At 36.5% G+C, this 15,130-nt stretch overlaps 2 protein-coding genes across 5 annotated transcripts; one reads left to right on the top strand and one right to left on the bottom strand.

The window, feature by feature from the left end:
- The first annotated feature begins 471 nt into the window (after window positions 1-471).
- Window positions 472-9,690, top strand: LOC107809781 (uncharacterized). Of its 2 annotated transcripts, none has more exons than XM_075245003.1 (6): window positions 472-948; window positions 2,264-2,413; window positions 7,839-8,097; window positions 8,186-8,404; window positions 8,594-8,736; window positions 9,259-9,690. In XM_075245003.1, the coding sequence occupies exons 1-6, from the start codon at window positions 649-651 to the stop codon at window positions 9,556-9,558; spliced, it is 1,371 nt and encodes a 456-aa protein (XP_075101104.1). In that variant the 5' UTR covers window positions 472-648; the 3' UTR covers window positions 9,559-9,690. The 2 variants fall into 2 exon arrangements, with proteins under 2 accessions (XP_075101104.1, XP_075101105.1); XM_075245004.1 differs by having other exon boundaries at window positions 627-835; window positions 2,256-2,413.
- Window positions 9,637-13,600, bottom strand: LOC107809783 (uncharacterized). Of its 3 annotated transcripts, none has more exons than XM_016634474.2 (6): window positions 13,399-13,600; window positions 13,202-13,327; window positions 11,915-11,988; window positions 11,695-11,774; window positions 10,922-11,073; window positions 9,637-10,079 (listed from the first exon to the last, which is right to left on the bottom strand). In XM_016634474.2, exons 1-6 carry the CDS (start codon window positions 13,565-13,567, stop codon window positions 9,997-9,999), a joined length of 684 nt encoding a protein of 227 aa, XP_016489960.1. In that variant the 5' UTR covers window positions 13,568-13,600; the 3' UTR covers window positions 9,637-9,996. The 3 variants fall into 3 exon arrangements, with proteins under 3 accessions (XP_016489960.1, XP_075101106.1, XP_016489961.1); XM_075245005.1 differs by having other exon boundaries at window positions 10,985-11,073; XM_016634475.2 differs by having other exon boundaries at window positions 13,420-13,600.
- Between the last annotated feature and the right edge of the window lie 1,530 nt (window positions 13,601-15,130).

The raw sequence follows: 15,130 nt of genomic DNA, 5'->3' as shown, positions 1-15,130 counted from the left end.
AGCCGCAATACATGCCTGCATGGTTGCTCCTGTGACCATATGTATAGTTTTCCCTATAATAATCTTCTCTTTTTTCCTCACAGCTTGTCCAATACTTATTTTGGGGTCCGACTAATTAAAATTAGTATCAAGAAATCTGATTTTGGGGTAAAGTATTCCCTCCCAAAGATGACTATACTATACGGGTAATTATCTTAAAAGTACATAATTGAATAACAAATTTAACTATCCGCAAATTTATGCGGATTTCAGTACTGAAAAATAAACATTATTTAGTTATATTACTTATGAAGAATTTTATACCACAAAACGAAATTGTATGAGTAATGCGTAGATTAAAATTTACTTCATTATACATCAAACCAAACGACCCCTAAGCCGTATTAAGTATAATTCGCCGAGGTAGCTTTAATTAATAATATAGTTGCATTATCTGGTTGAAATTCAAGGTAGGAGGTGAGATTTTTGGAAAGTTCGTTAAATTTCCCTGTTATTTGTAATTTATTATTGTCCACAGAAAATTATTTAAAATTCCAAGTAGGACAATCTAAAATGGATCGTCCACGTGTCAAAAATGCGACCATCAAGATAATAACAGGACCTCTATTAACTCTTTTTACTCTATTGCCAAGTTTAATTTGAGAAATAATGGTAGCATCATCTATGGCTGTGGCATCAACAAAATCTACATTTTTCCACTGCGCGTCATCTTCTAGAGAATTTGGATCCAATTTCAGTAGTGGGGTTCCCATAAAGAGTCTTAATTTTCAGTTAAAAAGCAGAAGAACTAAAGCTAGAAATGATATTTGTTTGGTAGTATCTGCTACTGGTACAGGTAAAATTTCTGAAGAGAGTAATGATGTTAGTGGGGGGAGATTTTACCTCAATTTCACTGGATTTCCTTTTCCTCTTGGTCCTTTTCTTAATAGACGCACCATTAGAACTGAGGTAACCATTAGTTTTTTCTTGCAATTATGCTGCTGTTTAGTGTTTATGTGCCAAAAATGGAATCACCTGATTGATCATATTTCATGAATTTAATGATAATTTAAAGGATTCTTTTTGGACTATAGTAGTATTATTTTGCTGGTCACTATTCCCACTTTTTATAGGCACTACCTATAATTATTTTTTATGGTGTAAAATTTCTCTTATGCTGTCAGTTTATAGAAGTTAATCTGATTGTCTTTTTTCTCTTTGGATTCTTTTGAATTTGTTGAGTCCCACATCGATGGGCGTGGGAGGCCATCTGTCCTAGCTTTTGGGTTGAGTTAGGTCCAAGGTCCATTTATCAGAAGATTAACTTAAACTATGAGCTATAGCTTAAAGGAAAATGAATCTAAAAGTGAATGTTATATCATGTGATCACTTCATCTAAAAGGAAGGGTGACATTTATTTACTGTTAGGTCTGCAATATTCCCTTCATGTTTGGGGTTGACTCTTTCTCCTAGATCAATTATGTGGAAATTCATTTGGATATTGAATGGCAGTGAGACATGGACGTCTCTCTGATATCTAACTATGTAGTAGTGTTTCGTGGCTCTACATCATTCTTTTTGTTATATTTCAGATCAATTCACCACATTATAGGATGTCTACTATTAAGAGTAACTACTAGACTTTACCGCCAACACCAACATCAACTGTTACTTAGGAATTATGTTGTTCTTTAAACACGGCATAATATGACAAACATATATAAGAAGACATTACAAAACCTAGATACTGAAAAACAATCTTCGACCTGAGGTTCTGTGATGGCTATTAGCTTGGATACTCCAAGCCATACCTGTGCTGGATCCTCCAAAAATAGTGCATTTGAGGATCCGATATGGGTGCAGCCGAAATTGTGGAGGATCCGAGCAACACTGAGTGATGGAATGAAGTGACGTGAGAAACATACTCATGTCTGCTAGTTCTTTTGGCTCTGTAAAGGCTTAACAGTTAAGCAAAACTCAAAATCTTTTGGAGAAGCAACTTTCATGTTTAACTAAAACGGATATCTGGGAGAAATAACAAGTTTCGCTAATAAAATTCCTGGCAGGTGTATGATCATAATGAAATATACTGCATTTAAGACTCCGGAATTGGACTAACTAGAACAGTCTTAATTTACCTGTCTTTTTTGAATTGTTATATTAGGTGATTGATAGATATAGCTCGGCATCGTAATCTGTAGAGAGGATCTTCAGAAAAACTGTATGTATTCAGACAGAGTACCCGTATTGTGCCACTAACACTTTTTCATCATTAGTATCTCAGGTTGTCAAAGACAGCATATGGTTATTTGAGCAAGAGCAAGCATTGGGATTCAGCAGTGTTTCAACAAACATCAGAATGACTGTCATCAAACTTAAATCTGGTGAATTGTGGGTTCATGCTCCTATTGCTCCAACCAAAGAGTGTATTCAGGTAACTCTAAAGCCAACATCGTCAACTATCAATGATTTTTCAGTAGATTGGATTGAGGATGATATTTTCTCAGTATTTCAAGTATTGAAATGACTAGAAATTATAGGGGTTGTTTCCCATCTTTATTTTTGATGAAGTTGATAGGGGTTCTTGTTTACTGATGGTGTTGATCTACGATTGGCTGTAAACATGCTATATTGTTAGAAGTGTTTAAGATTTGTGCACTAACAGTTGATAGATATTTAGGTTATCATGTTAAGTTGGATCTACTATAACATGTAACTTTTCATAATAAGCCTATGTTTAACTTGACAAATAGAGTAATCACTCTCCGTAACCAGTTAAAATGAGTTGATCAGTGTATATTGTTGAATTTGGCAAAACTTTTTGTCCCACATCGGTGGGAAGAGAAGGGTTGGGGGGATTTCCCCCCTATAAAAGAAGGCTTAATGTTTAGGATTTTAACACACCTCTCATTTGTCTTCTCATCTGTTTAAGACATTTGTATCTTCTCTCTTTAGTATTATTTCACTTGTATTTTTGGAGTGAAATAAAATATTGGTTGTGTCCGAGGAGTAGGCAAAATTAGCCGAACCTCGTAAATTCTGGTGTTCCTTTATTGTTGCTTTATTGTCTTATTTATTATTTGGTGGCTGTCATAATTTTTGGTATAGTAGTTGTGACTTATTCACACTATATACATTTGGCTTCCGCAACAATTGGTATCAGAGCCAAGGTACTGTCTTAGTATGCTCTGTGGTTGCAGCATAGTCTGATCTTCCACATCAGAAAAGATTTATCTTGGTAACTGTGTCAAGATTCTGTCTTAGTATGCTCTGTGGTTGCAGCTTAGTCTGATCTTCCACACCAGAAAGGAAATAATCTTGATTTGTGTCGTCAGCTATTAAATAATATTTGTGTCAAAGATGGGAGACAATAAACAAGAAGAATCTACATCAAGTGTCAACAATACGTCATCATTGGCATCTTCGCTTATGACAAGAATTGTGTCAAATGCAAAATTTGCGGTAGAAATATTTGACGGGTCCGGACATTTTGGGATGTGGCAAAGGCGAGGTTCTAGATGTCCTTTTTCAACAAGGGCTAGATCTTGCTATTGAAGAAAAGAGACCAGATGCTATTGGAGAAGAAGATTGGAGAATTATCAATCGTGTTGCTTGTGGTACCATTCGATCCTACCTTGCTAGAGAGCAGAAATATCCATACACAAAGGAAACTTCTGCAAGTAGATTATGGAAAGCACTGGAGGATAAATTTTTGAAGAAAAACAGTCAAAATAAATTGTACATGAATAAGAGACTGTTTCACTTCACCTATGTTCCTGGTACCACGATGAATGAACATATCACCAGTTTCAATAAGTTGGTCACGGATTTGCAAAATATGGATACAACTTATGATGATGGTGACTTGGCCTTGATGTTGTTGGCGTCACTTCCTGATGAGTACGAGCATCTTGAAACTACTCTACTCCATGGAAATGACGAAGTTTCTCTCAGAGAAGTTTGTTCGGTTTTGTACAGCTATGAACAAAGAAAGCGAGAAAAACAGAAGGGCGGAGAAGGAGAAGCACTATTTGTGAGGGGTCGTCCTCAAAGTCAAACGAGGACAAAGAAGGGAAGATCCAAGTCAAGATCCAGACCCAGCAAAGATGAATGTGCCTTTTGTCGAGAAAAAGGGCACTGGAAGAAAGACTGTCCGAAGTTGAAGAATAAGGCCAAACATAACAATGGAAAGGCCATTATGGATTCAAATGTAGTTGATTGTGATGATTCAGACTTCTCATTAGTTACAACAGAGTCATCAACATCATCAGACATATGGTTGATGGACTCGGCTTGTAGCTATCATATGTGTCCCAACAGGGACTGGTTCGTGGAATTTCAAGAAGGAGAATATGGAGTCGTCCACACAGCGGATAACAGCCCTCTTACCTCATATGGCATTGGTTCAATACGATTAAGGAACCATGATGGAATGATCAGAACATTAACAGATGTTCGATATGTACCGGATTTGAAGAAGAATCTCATCTCTGTGGGAGCCCTAGAATCAAAAGGGTTCAAAATCATTGCAGAAAATGGAGTGATGAGAGTATGCTCCGGTGCACTAGTGGTAATGAAGGCTAATCGGAATAATAATAATATGTACCGCTATCGTGGACAGTACAGTTATTGGGACAGCGACAGTGACATCCAGTGACGACAAAGAGGCAGAAGCAACCAAGCTATGACACATGCGCTTGGGACATGCTGGAGGAAAATCCTTGAAAACTCTATCAGATCAAGGATTGTTAAAAGGAGTAAAGGCTTGCAACTTGGAGTTTTGTGAGCATTGTGTCAAAGGGAAACAGACAAGGGTTAAATTTGGTACAACGATCCATAATACTAAAGGCATTTTGGATTATGTACACTCTGATGTTTGGGGTCCTTCCAAAACACCTTCATTGGGTGGGAAGCACTATTTTGTAACCTTTGTTGATGATTTTTCTCGAAGAGTGTGGGTGTATACAATGAAAAACAAAGATGAAGTGCTGGGAATTTTTCTCAAATGGAAGACGATGGTGGAGAATCAAACAGGCAGGAGGATCAAGTGTATTCGCACAGACAATAGAGGTGAATACAAAAATGATCATTTCAATAAGGTCTGTGAAAATGATGGCATCGTCCGACACTTCGCTGTTAGACATACACCACAACAGAATGGAGTGGCAGAACGTATGAACCGGACCTTGCTGGAGAAGGTACGGTGTATGTTGTCCAATGCTGGCTTGGGCAAAGAATTTTGGGCTGAGGCAATTACATATGCATGCCACCTCATTAATCGTCTACCATCTGCTGCTATTGATGGCAAGACACCATTTGAAAAATGGTATGGAAAACCTGCTGTAGATTATAACTCTTTGCACGTGTTTGGCTCAACTGCATATTATCATGTGACGGAGTCAAAATTGGATCCAAGGGCAAAAAAGGCTATTTTTATGGGAATTACTTCTGGAGTCAAAGGATATCGCTTATGGTGTCCTATGACAAAGAAAGTAATATTCAGTAGGGATGTTACCTTTGATGAATCTGCTATGGTAAATAAGGTAACAGAAGATACCAAACAAAATAAAGGTGCTTCTAAGCAGGTGGAGTTTGAGGGAAAATTTATTTTTCCTACACAAGAAGCAGAGGAGGAAACAAATGAAGATTACCCTCTGGAAGGAGAGCCAGTAGAGGAGATTCCAACTCAGGAACCTCAACAACAACTTGAATCAATAGCAACCAGCAGGCCAAAAAGAACAATAACGAAACATGTTCGTCTCATAGAGACGGTTGCTTGTGCAACCTCAATTGTAGCTGATGATGTTCCTACTACTTATAAAGACGCTGTCCAAAGTTCAGAAGAAGATAAGTGGAGGATTGCCATGAATGATGAAATACAGTCCCTTCATCAGAATCATACATGGAGATTGGCCAATCTCCCGAAGGGAAAGAAAGCAATTGGGTGCAAATGGGTATTTGCAAAGAAAGAAGGATTTCCTAACCAATTAGATGTTCGCTACAAAGCAAGATTGGTGGCCAAAGGATATGCTCAAAAGGAGGGAATTGATTACAATGAAGTGTTTTCTCCAGTTGTAAAACATTCCTCCATTAGAATTATGTTGGCTTTGGTAGCACAATTGGATTTGGAACTAGTTCAGATGGATGTAAAAACTGCGTTTTTACATGGAAACTTGGAGGAGGAAATCTACATGACTCAGCCAGAAGGATTCAAAGTTGCTGGAAAAGAAAATATGGTGTGCAAACTTGAAAAATCGTTGTACGGATTGAAACAATCTTCTAGACAATGGTACAAGCGATTTGACGAGTTTATATTGCGGCAAGGGTACAAGAGAAGCAAATACGATCATTGTGTGTATCTGCACAAGCTTAAAGATGGTTCCTTTGTATATCTTCTCCTAGATGTTGATGATATGTTGATAGCTTCCAAGAATTCGAAAGAAATTGATAAGTTGAAGATTCAACTGAAGAAGGAGTTCGAGATGAAGGATTTGGGTGAGGCAAAGAAAATTCTTGGCATGGAGATAATTAGAGATAGACGTTCAAAGAAACTTTGTTTATCTCAAAAGGAATATTTGAAGAGAGTACTTCAACGTTTTGGCATAGATGACAAGACTAAGCCAGTTAGTACTCCACTTGCTTCCCATTTTAAGCTAAGTACTATTATGTCGTCAATGGATGAAGCTGAACGAGAGTATATGTCAAAGGTACCATACGCAAATGTTGTTGGTAGCTTGATGTATGCAATGGTTTGCACAAGGCCTGACATTTCACAAGCTGTTGGAGTTATTAGCAGATATATGCACAATCCAGGGAAGGAGCATTGGCAAGCTGTGAAGTGGATTCTACGGTATATTCATAATACTGTAGATGTCGGGTTAGTTTTTGAGCAGGAAGACAATCTGTCTGTAGTTGGATATTGTGACTCAGATTTTGCGGGTGATCTGGACAAACGAAGATCAACTACTGGTTATGTGTTTACTTTTGCAAAGGCACCAGTTAGTTGGAAGTCTACTTTGCAGTCAACAGTTGCTTTGTCTACAACAGAGGCAGAGTACATGGCTATTACAGAGGCTGTGAAAGAGGCAGTTTGGCTTCAAGGATTGCTAAAGGAGCTTGGTGTTGAACAAAAAGGTATCACAATTTTTTGTGATAGTCAAAGTGCTATTCAATTAGCGAAGAACCAAGTTTATCATGCAAGGACGAAGCACATTGATGTTCGGTATCATTTCGTACGAGAAATCATAGAAGAAGGTGGAGTCACAGTGAAGAAAATTCATACTATGGAGAATCCTGCTGATATGCTGACAAAGGTGGTGACTGCGGTCAAGTTTCAACATTGTTTGGATTTGATCAACATTGTTGAAAACTGAAGATTGAAGATGAAGACACAATCAAAATTTGTTATTGAGAGAAAATTGAAGATGTGGAATTTTGCCAAGGTGGAGATTTGTTGAATTTGGCAAAACTTTTTGTCCCACATCGGTGGGAAGAGAAGGGTTGGGGGGATTTCCCCCCTATAAAAGAAGGCTTAATGTTTAGGATTTAAACACACCTCTCATTTGTCTTCTCATCTGTTTAAGACATTTGTATCTTCTCTCTTTAGTATTATTTCACTTGTATTTTTGGAGTGAAATAAAATATTGGTTGTGTCCGAGGAGTAGGCAAAATTAGCCGAACCTCGTAAATTCTGGTGTTCCTTTATTGTTGCTTTATTGTCTTATTTATTATTTGGTGGCTGTCATAATTTTTGGTATAGTAGTTGTGACTTATTCACACTATATACATTTGGCTTCCGCAACATATATAAATTAAAACCACAAAATGTTGATGTTTACAAGTGTGTTTTCCTTTTTCAGCTCGTGAAAGAGTTAGGTTATCCAGTGAAATATATCGTCCTTCCTACATTTGCATATGAGCACAAAATATTTGTTGGCCCCTTTTCCAGAAAGTTCCCAAAGGCTGAGGTATGGGTAGCACCAAGGCAATGGAGTTGGCCTTTAAATTTGCCTCTTGAGTTTTTTGGGATTTTCCGTGCAAAAACACTAAAAGATGAGGATATGTCGACACCATGGGCTGATGATATTAAGCAGAAGGTTTTGAGCTCTCCAGAAGTTGGTAACAGACCCAACACTCATATAATTCCGAATTATGCTGTTGTACCTTGTATCTCAAATCTAATAAACTTTTGCCTATTGGTTTTTAGGAATTGGACCATATGTTGAGGTGGCTTTCTATCATAAACGGTCAAGGACACTGCTGGTGACAGATGCTGTGATATTTGTCCCGAAGACTCCACCTGAATGTATTAGCAAAGAATCCTTGTTAGCATCTGCAGAGAATGGTTTGGCTGTTAAACTACTTAGTAAAGGAAAAGAAGTTTCTGATGAACCTGTTGTTGACAACAAAATCAATCGACAGAAAGGTTAGTCCTCTACTGGTAACCAAGAAGTTGATGAACACCTGAATTGTGTGACAATCTCATCTAAAAGCATATTAAGTTGCCTGCTCGGATATTAGAGAGGCTACACTTTCATATACTTAAATATCAACATGGCAGATCCAAGAAATTGCACAGTAATTTGCTTTATCTGTATTTTCTGCATTTTTTCAGGATGGGAGAGGATGGTTCTTCAGATTTTGTTTCTAGGTCCATCAAATCTACTGGAGCCAAATGCTAGCTTTGCTCAGATGTCACAAAAGCTAATTGTTTCACCAATTGTTAAAACATTGGTTTTCAGCAAAGTTCCTGAAAAGGCAAGTCATGCTTTCTCGCATTTACATAATAAAATATATCTTGGCTCATCGAACAATCAATGTGCAAATCTTTGGCACAGCCTAACACTCAATAAACCCCTCACTGTTTTTCATTCTTGCAAAACTGTTGCCTAAAACTTTATTGACTTCCACTAAAGACGAGAATAATATTGGATCAAAACGAGTTTAAATGGAGTGACATGGACAATGAGGATTCATATAGTCAATCCCAACTTGCTTGGGACTGAGGCGGCGTTGCAATTTTTTTGTATCTGATAAGATAACCTTGTCCCAACACATAGTAACATAAATCTAGGATCCTATGTTTAATGATGCCTGCATGCACAAGCAATGGTGTTACCCCTCATCTTTAGAGTCGCCTACAACAGTTTGGGCCATATATCATCCCGGGAGAAGCAACTAATATCCTTTTCCTGTCAGGACAAAGTGTAGGAGTGCGTTCTTTTGATTGCCTTCTTCCGCTATTCTTCTGATAATATGGTGTATTCCTTACAACTTCAGGTTAGAGATTGGATTGACAGCATAGTTCGAGACTGGAGATTCACAAGAATTATCCCTGCTCATTTTGCAGCTCCGATAAATGCAAGCAGGTCAGATTTGCTAGCAGCATTTGCATTTCTTGATGATCTCTTGGGCGAGCGCTATGTCACTCGGCCTTCTCTCTCGCTTCTCTTCTCTTCACTATTAGGAAAGGCTGCTAGCTATTTCCCTCCAGATGACATGAGGACCCTATCATCCCTGGATCAATTCTTAGTGTCTGTTGGAGCAGTGAAGAAAACCGTCTCAGGTCGTAAAAGATGACAGAAAATATACAAATGTACACTAATTGTTAGTACTGGAAATGCTTTCAACGATGAAAGCAAAGCATTCTATACTTGATGAGTAAAGAAATTGTAATCATAGCGTAATAGTAATCACGAGAGTTTAGCTTGACTTTGTGCACCATATATTTACAATTGAGCTCTGAGCTCGAATCCCCCAGTATAACATTGTCAACACTTGGAAATACATCTTAATCTAAAGTGAAAATTAGCAAAACCTATAGCAGCTTTTTAAGTTACTATAATTACAAGAAGCGGCACAACACCAAGATAATAAGCCTGAAACTACATGACTAACAAGATAAATACATCCCGGCCTAACTTCTGAAATAGTTTTCAAGTCAAAGTGCTCGAGTGACTCAAAGGCAGCAGATGAGAGCTGCAGCTCAAAAAGATGGTACTACAGGAATTGGACGCGTCAAATATGCTGCTGGTTATCATCTCCATCTCCAGTTTCATCTTCGAAGTCTAAGCCTACGATGCTCATCTTGCCAACGTTAACTGCAAGTTCTAGCTGTTAGAAATGTGGCAGAGAAGATACGAAGGGTAGAGATAAATCACTTCCATGCAACAATAAAATAAGCTTAACATTGGATTTGCAAATAAAACACCAACCAGACAGTTAAATTTGTTTCTGTACCTTTCCATCGAGGAAAGATGGCTTAAGTAGGTTCCGGATGTAATCTGGTCAAATTAACAGAGAGAGTTGTTCGGCTGATTCTTAAATCAAAACCAACTCCATAAAAGCTTCATATCTAATTAAGTAGTCGCAGAGATTTATGCAGAAGGTCTTCATTTAGCCAGTATTCAGGAGGCAAAAAAAAAAAAAAAAAAAAGGACGCATTAACAGGTAAATATCTCAAAAGATACCCAGGATCACCAAGAGTTGCAGGAAAGAAGGAAATATGAGTCAAGCACAGTACTATTTCATCCATTCTTAGCATGCTGCAGATCATAACAGGGTCCACACTTTCAAAACATAATACTACAAATTGGTGCAAATGATGGTGAATTTTCCAGGTTGGATGTTTAATTGAGGTAAAGATTTGAAAAGCCTCCTTCCCTTCTTTGTGTTTTCCTTTGTTAGAATAAGAAGGTGCAGGAGAGGGACAGTAAATGGTGAACTGCCACGAGGAGCAGCAACACAGAAAGTATACCCAAGTCATGAAACCCGTCAGTCTAAAACTGTTGTTTGATTTACATATAAGAAAAACAGTTTGACATAAAATTGCTGGGCCATAACTAAAATTATTAGAGAAAGGCAAACACTGTTTCAGGTTCATATTACGATCAGAAAGAGAAATCTTGCAAAGTGTAAAATGATAGGAATATGGTAACTTTACCAACAGCATCAATCCCGGCTAATTTGGGCATGAACTTGTTGATATGGTCCTCAGCTGCTTTACCTGCTTTCAGTGTCTCACACTCGAAAGAAACAAGAATCTTGTGCTTCTGATCCTTCTGGTCGACCATATTCACAACATCGTCCTCCCATCTAGTGATAAAGAAATACAACACAATTAGGAAAGTACAATGGAGAGAAGCCTTTAACTTATATAGCCAGCCTTAGCCATATGTGTGATGATCATTTCTGCTACATGAATATGCTTCTTTATTCCCTTGAACCTATCGTACTCTTTCGAATATTCTTTTTCATGGTCCTCAAAAGTTTTATCTTTCTAAAATAACAATTTTTAAAAGATAAAGAAACTAAGGTTTAGAGTTCTAAAGTACAGCTAATATGTTTGGAAGATGACTCCAGTCCATACACTATCAAATCCTAGATAAAATTTACACCCGAGTCGCAGCCCTCTACCCACTCCTTATGCCTCAAGTCAAAATCGCAATTGACCTCAGCAAAAGCATTATAGGGTGTGTACAGGTTTGCCGATAACAAAAAATTAAATGGATTCAAGTAGAGTTTTCTCGGATGCAAGAAATTGCTTCCAGTTCCATCCTACTCCAAGAGCGAGGACTAGAATAAACACTGGAAGAACTCTGAAAGGTTTCACACAAAAGAAGTTATATACATTTTTTGCTAAAGAGAGACGCTTCGGATTAAAGCAAGAACTTTCCTTTCTAAAACACTCTTCAAAGTAATTTTCAGGCTACTCACCCATGAGCATGGTCAACATTGTGAATCCTTGCAGCATCATGTCCTCTGCACTCCACTACGACATCCCTTTCTCTCTTTTTCTATGATACACCACAATTAAGGAAATAAGAAAGATCAAGCTTTGCTGATCACACCCTGGTAAAATCGCTAAGCTAACAAGTTAATTACAAAGAAATAATGGTAATATGATTGGAAGAGAACCATAGGTAATAGCTCTTACATTGTAGTCAATTATTGTGAGCTTGACCAAGCGGTAGTCCTCGCCCCTGCTGCATTCCCTTTCGCAAACCATCTCTTTCAGGGAGAAACAGAATTAGTTCAAAATCCAATTGAACACCGCAATATTTGATATATAGATACACTAGAAGTGATCTCAACCTATGTCAACCACGATAAAGGAGGGTCGCACTAGGTTGACGACCAATATAAAAATAGGTTAACCATGACAAATCCTACGAATACAGAATTTGTCAAGAGACTAAGAACATGCTCATCTAGACACACGTTACATATAGCGGGAATAGTTGCAAAAGATTTGAATGACCTAAGGCTTAGTTTGGAATTGAGTTATAGTAGATATTTATAAGCGACCTCAATTCACTGAACCTAATTTAGTTACTTCTATTGTATCTCAATTAGTAGATTGATCAGAGATGTAGTAAAAGTAACTAAATTAGGTTCTCGAAAAAAGGTGAAATAGAAGGGAGAGTTGAAACACAATATAACTTAAATGTTTCACTTTAGTCCATAGAGAAGTTCACAAGTAGGATATAAGAAGATTTCAAAGTTAATGACGTGTTATAAACCCAAACACTATTTCATTTTCTCATAACAGTGATATCTGGCCAGCTTGTAGGCATCTCGACTATACCATCAGGTACCTACTACTTGACTCTGCCCAGCAAAGCTTAGCATATCGACAATTTTACTGGGTACTTGCTACTTCCTACCCGTACAGGGACGGGATAACTTTGCGCAACAAGACTTAGGCAAGACTTAGATAGAAATAAAATCACCTAGCATAGTTATAACCCAATACTTAAAAGACCCAAATGCACTTTTATTTTTATTTTATGATGGTTTCCGAACCAATGCGTACACCTCGACTATTCCATAACAAATCTGCTACCTCTCACCAACTTAGGTACCAAATAACTTTGTCCACCATAACTTAGGCGGAATGAAAGAAATCAACCTAGTATTATTTGCCTCAAGTGGAGTCCGAACATAAGACCCCATAATTTCTAATCCACTTTATTGACTAATAGGCACCCTTGGGTGCAGAAGAACCAAATGTACTTAACCAAAAACACTAACCCTCATTAGTGGACAGAGCTACTCATTTCATTTTACCTGCAACTCGTGAGAGGTAAGAAGTATCAAGTAGAGTAACAAGTATCCAATAGATTAGTCGAAGTGTTATTTCGAACAAAAAAAAAATAACAACCTATGCATTCCAAATGAGGAAAAGTAGATATATGATTTGTGACAAATTGAGTAATTATACCAGTGCCATGGAGACCATAACAGATAGAATGGGGAAGATGAACGAAATGACCCGAAATTGACCCGTTTTCTAGAAGTGCTATTGATGCTACCCCTTCCATAACTTTTCCTTCCATTTCTTCTTCACCTGAAAGTATTAAAAAGTTGTTTATATAAATAATAGTATTAACTTTACAAGAGCAAATCTTATGCACATACAAAGTTGATTAAACTTTGTACCCATTACTGCTTGCTGGTGTGTGTGAGAGAGCGGGGGTGGGTAGCCAGAGCGGTGGCAGAGGGCTCTTGGTGGGCCTGTAGAGAAAGGAATGGATCTAAAAGCAAGATCCACTAGTGAAAGCCCATTATGGCCCACCAGAAAATTCATTCGGACTCAGCAGAAAAGAAGAAAAAAAATTGGCATCCTATAACAACACATAATAGAAATTGGTAAGTTTTTAGCCTTATATTAGTTTTGGCAAAGATAGCCCCAAACAATTGGTATTATATAACCAAATCTTAAAAAAACTACTTTCTTTTATATTTTTTCTCAAAAAGAACTACACGCTTATTTTGGTTTCCCTCCCCCTTTCTCTCTTTGTATTTCTTCTTCTATATCATCTCTTTTGCTCTCATAGTTTAGCACAAATTCTTGCAAATTATGCAAAAAAAAATTAGTGGGATGAAAAGGTAAGGTTGATCTCACATCATAAAAATCAGAAGCAACAACTAAGAGCGAAAAAATATATTTCAACTTTGTTTTTCTTTTCTCTTCTTTTTCTTTTGTTGGATTGAATGAGTGGGTGTAATTGAAATTGGTTGAAAATACCTAAACGATACTATATATAAAATTTGAGCAAGATTAGCAAAAACTAACAGGGAGAAAATATATTTCAACTTTGTTTTTCTTCTCTCTTCTTTTTTTTGATTGGATTGAATGAGTGGGTGTGATTGAAACTGGTTGAAAATACCTAAACGAGGCTATATACAAAATTTGAGCAAGATTAGAAGTGATTTAGATTGATTTCAGGTAAAAAACCAGACCTAAAATCCAACTGCGACATGTGTATATCACGTTGTATATCGTGTACATCAGTGTATATCACACACAGGTTTTTAAGGACGTCTGTGTATATCACTTTGTATATCGTGTCTACAACATAATTTTTTTATGGGTGCCCATGTATATTACATTGTATATTGTATATATAACACAAATTTTTATGGATATACACAGATACATATAATATACATGAGATATCACTAATGTACATAGAGATATACATGGGTTACAATAGGGGATATACATGTGAAGTCGTCTTGAACTTGAGTTTTCAATCTGAAATGTGTTATACAAAGAAGGAAAATAAAATTTTATTAAATTTTTTGATACACACATTATTATTATTATTATTATGTTATACATTGTGATATACAAATAATATAATTATTAATTATTGAGCAAAAAAGGAAAATAAATTTTTGATATAGCATGTTTAAGAAAGTTCTAAAATATAAAATAATAAATATAATAGTGGGAGTAAATAATATTTTGGTATACAAAGAAAATTAATTTTTGATATACATAAAGAAGAAAAATAAACTTATGATATCTATTTTGGTATACACATGTCCAATGTGTTATACACTGTAATATACAAATAATACAATATTTTTATTGTGATATACATTGATATAAAGGCAGCAATAACTATATATATATAATTTTATATTATTGATATACAAAGAATAATATTATTTATATACAAAGAATAAAAATAAAATTTTAATATACATGGTGATATAGACAAAGAAGAAGAAAAAAATTGTGATATACATATTATTATTGTGATATATATTTATTGGCTATTTGATGTCAATATCTATAATTAGGGCTATTTTCTGCCAATTATATGGGTATGTTATACTATGCCAAAACCCTTTTTTTGTG

The sequence above is a fragment of the Nicotiana tabacum genome, chromosome 22, assembly GCF_000715075.1.
Source record: "Nicotiana tabacum cultivar K326 chromosome 22, ASM71507v2, whole genome shotgun sequence".
Taxonomy (NCBI): domain Eukaryota; kingdom Viridiplantae; phylum Streptophyta; class Magnoliopsida; order Solanales; family Solanaceae; genus Nicotiana; species Nicotiana tabacum.
Note: the sequence above shows the minus strand (reverse complement) of the source record. Positions and strands in the feature narration are given on the sequence as shown.

What these genes read in the sequence shown, in the direction of transcription:
- LOC107809783 (XM_016634474.2), bottom strand. Translation starts at nt 13,567, where the DNA reads ATGAATTTTCTGGTGGGCCATAATGGGCTTTCACTAGTGGATCTTGCT. An exon ending in TTATGGTCTCCATGGCACTG is followed by an intron (nt 11,989 to 13,201) that starts GTATAATTACTC and finishes TCTCCCTGAAAG; the next exon opens with AGATGGTTTGCGAAAGGGAA. An exon ending in AATGTTGACCATGCTCATGG is followed by an intron (nt 11,074 to 11,694) that starts GTGAGTAGCCTG and finishes CTTTATCACTAG; the next exon opens with ATGGGAGGACGATGTTGTGA.
- LOC107809781 (XM_075245003.1), top strand. Translation starts at nt 649, where the DNA reads ATGGTAGCATCATCTATGGCTGTGGCATCAACAAAATCTACATTTTTC. An exon ending in CAAAATCAATCGACAGAAAG is followed by an intron (nt 8,405 to 8,593) that starts GTTAGTCCTCTA and finishes GCATTTTTTCAG; the next exon opens with GATGGGAGAGGATGGTTCTT. An exon ending in TCAGCAAAGTTCCTGAAAAG is followed by an intron (nt 8,737 to 9,258) that starts GCAAGTCATGCT and finishes TTACAACTTCAG; the next exon opens with GTTAGAGATTGGATTGACAG.